This window comes from Parus major, unplaced genomic scaffold (genome assembly GCF_001522545.3).
Source record: "Parus major isolate Abel unplaced genomic scaffold, Parus_major1.1 Scaffold585, whole genome shotgun sequence".
Taxonomy (NCBI): domain Eukaryota; kingdom Metazoa; phylum Chordata; class Aves; order Passeriformes; family Paridae; genus Parus; species Parus major.
This window is the reverse complement of record NW_015379473.1, coordinates 1778-2590: the sequence shown is the minus strand read 5'-3', so window position 1 is coordinate 2590 and position 813 is coordinate 1778. Positions and strand designations below refer to the sequence as shown.

Below are 813 nucleotides of genomic sequence, written 5' to 3'. Positions count from 1 at the left end.
AAGTCCCCAAGCCCCCACTGACGCCTCCCCCCCTCAGCGTGTACCACCTGCACGAGCGCCTGGTGTCCATCCGCACCGAGTACAACCTGCGGCTCAAGTCGGGGGCGCCGGTGCCGGCGGTGCCGGCCGTGTCGGTGACATCGGCGCAGCGGCGGCCGGAGCCGGACGAGGCCCCGCTGCGGTACCTGCAGGAGCTGCTGGCCTGGGTGGAGGAGAACCAGCGGCGCGTGGCCACGGCCGAGTGGGGCGTGGACCTGCCCACCGTGGAGACCCACCTGGGCGCCCACCGCGGGCTGCACCGCGCCATCGAGGAGTTCCGCGCCAAGGTGGAGCGGGCACGGGCCGATGAGGTGAGACCCCCGGAGCTGGGGACCCCCTGGTCCTGGGGGTGGTGAGGTGAGACCCTGCAGGGTCCCGGGGGTCCTCTGGGGCTGTTCTCACTCTGCTTCAAGGGGTCCCCCCCCAGTGCTGTCCCCGCCCCTGCTGCTGAGCATTTCCTGTGGGGCTGCTTTCTTCTGTGCCTCAGTGTCCCTGGAGCACCGCAGCCGCCCCTCTTTCTGCTCCTGGGGGTCCCCAAAGCCCCCCCGGCTCACCCACTTCTGGTCCTGGGGGTCCCCAGGGCCCCCTGGGCTCACCCACCTCTGCCCCTGGGGGTCCCCAAAGCCCCCCCGGCTCACCCACCTCTGCCCCCGGGGGTCCCCAAAGCCCCCCCGGGCTCACCCACCTCTGCTCCTGGGGGTCCCCAAAGCCCCCCGGGCTCACCCACCTCTGCTCCTGGGGGTCCCCAAAGCCTCTTGGGCTCACCCACCTCTG

The 813-nt window shown here is 72.3% G+C and overlaps 1 protein-coding gene across 1 annotated transcript in view; it reads left to right on the top strand.

The window, feature by feature from the left end:
• LOC117243817 (plectin-like) overlaps window positions 1-395 on the top strand; it is an 18295-nt gene extending 17900 nt beyond the window's left edge. The window contains exon 7 of the mRNA XM_033511756.1: window positions 38-395. Within this exon, the coding sequence (XP_033367647.1) occupies window positions 38-395 (358 nt within the window). The remainder of the gene's footprint in view (window positions 1-37) is intronic.
• Window positions 396-813: the final 418 nt, after the last annotated feature.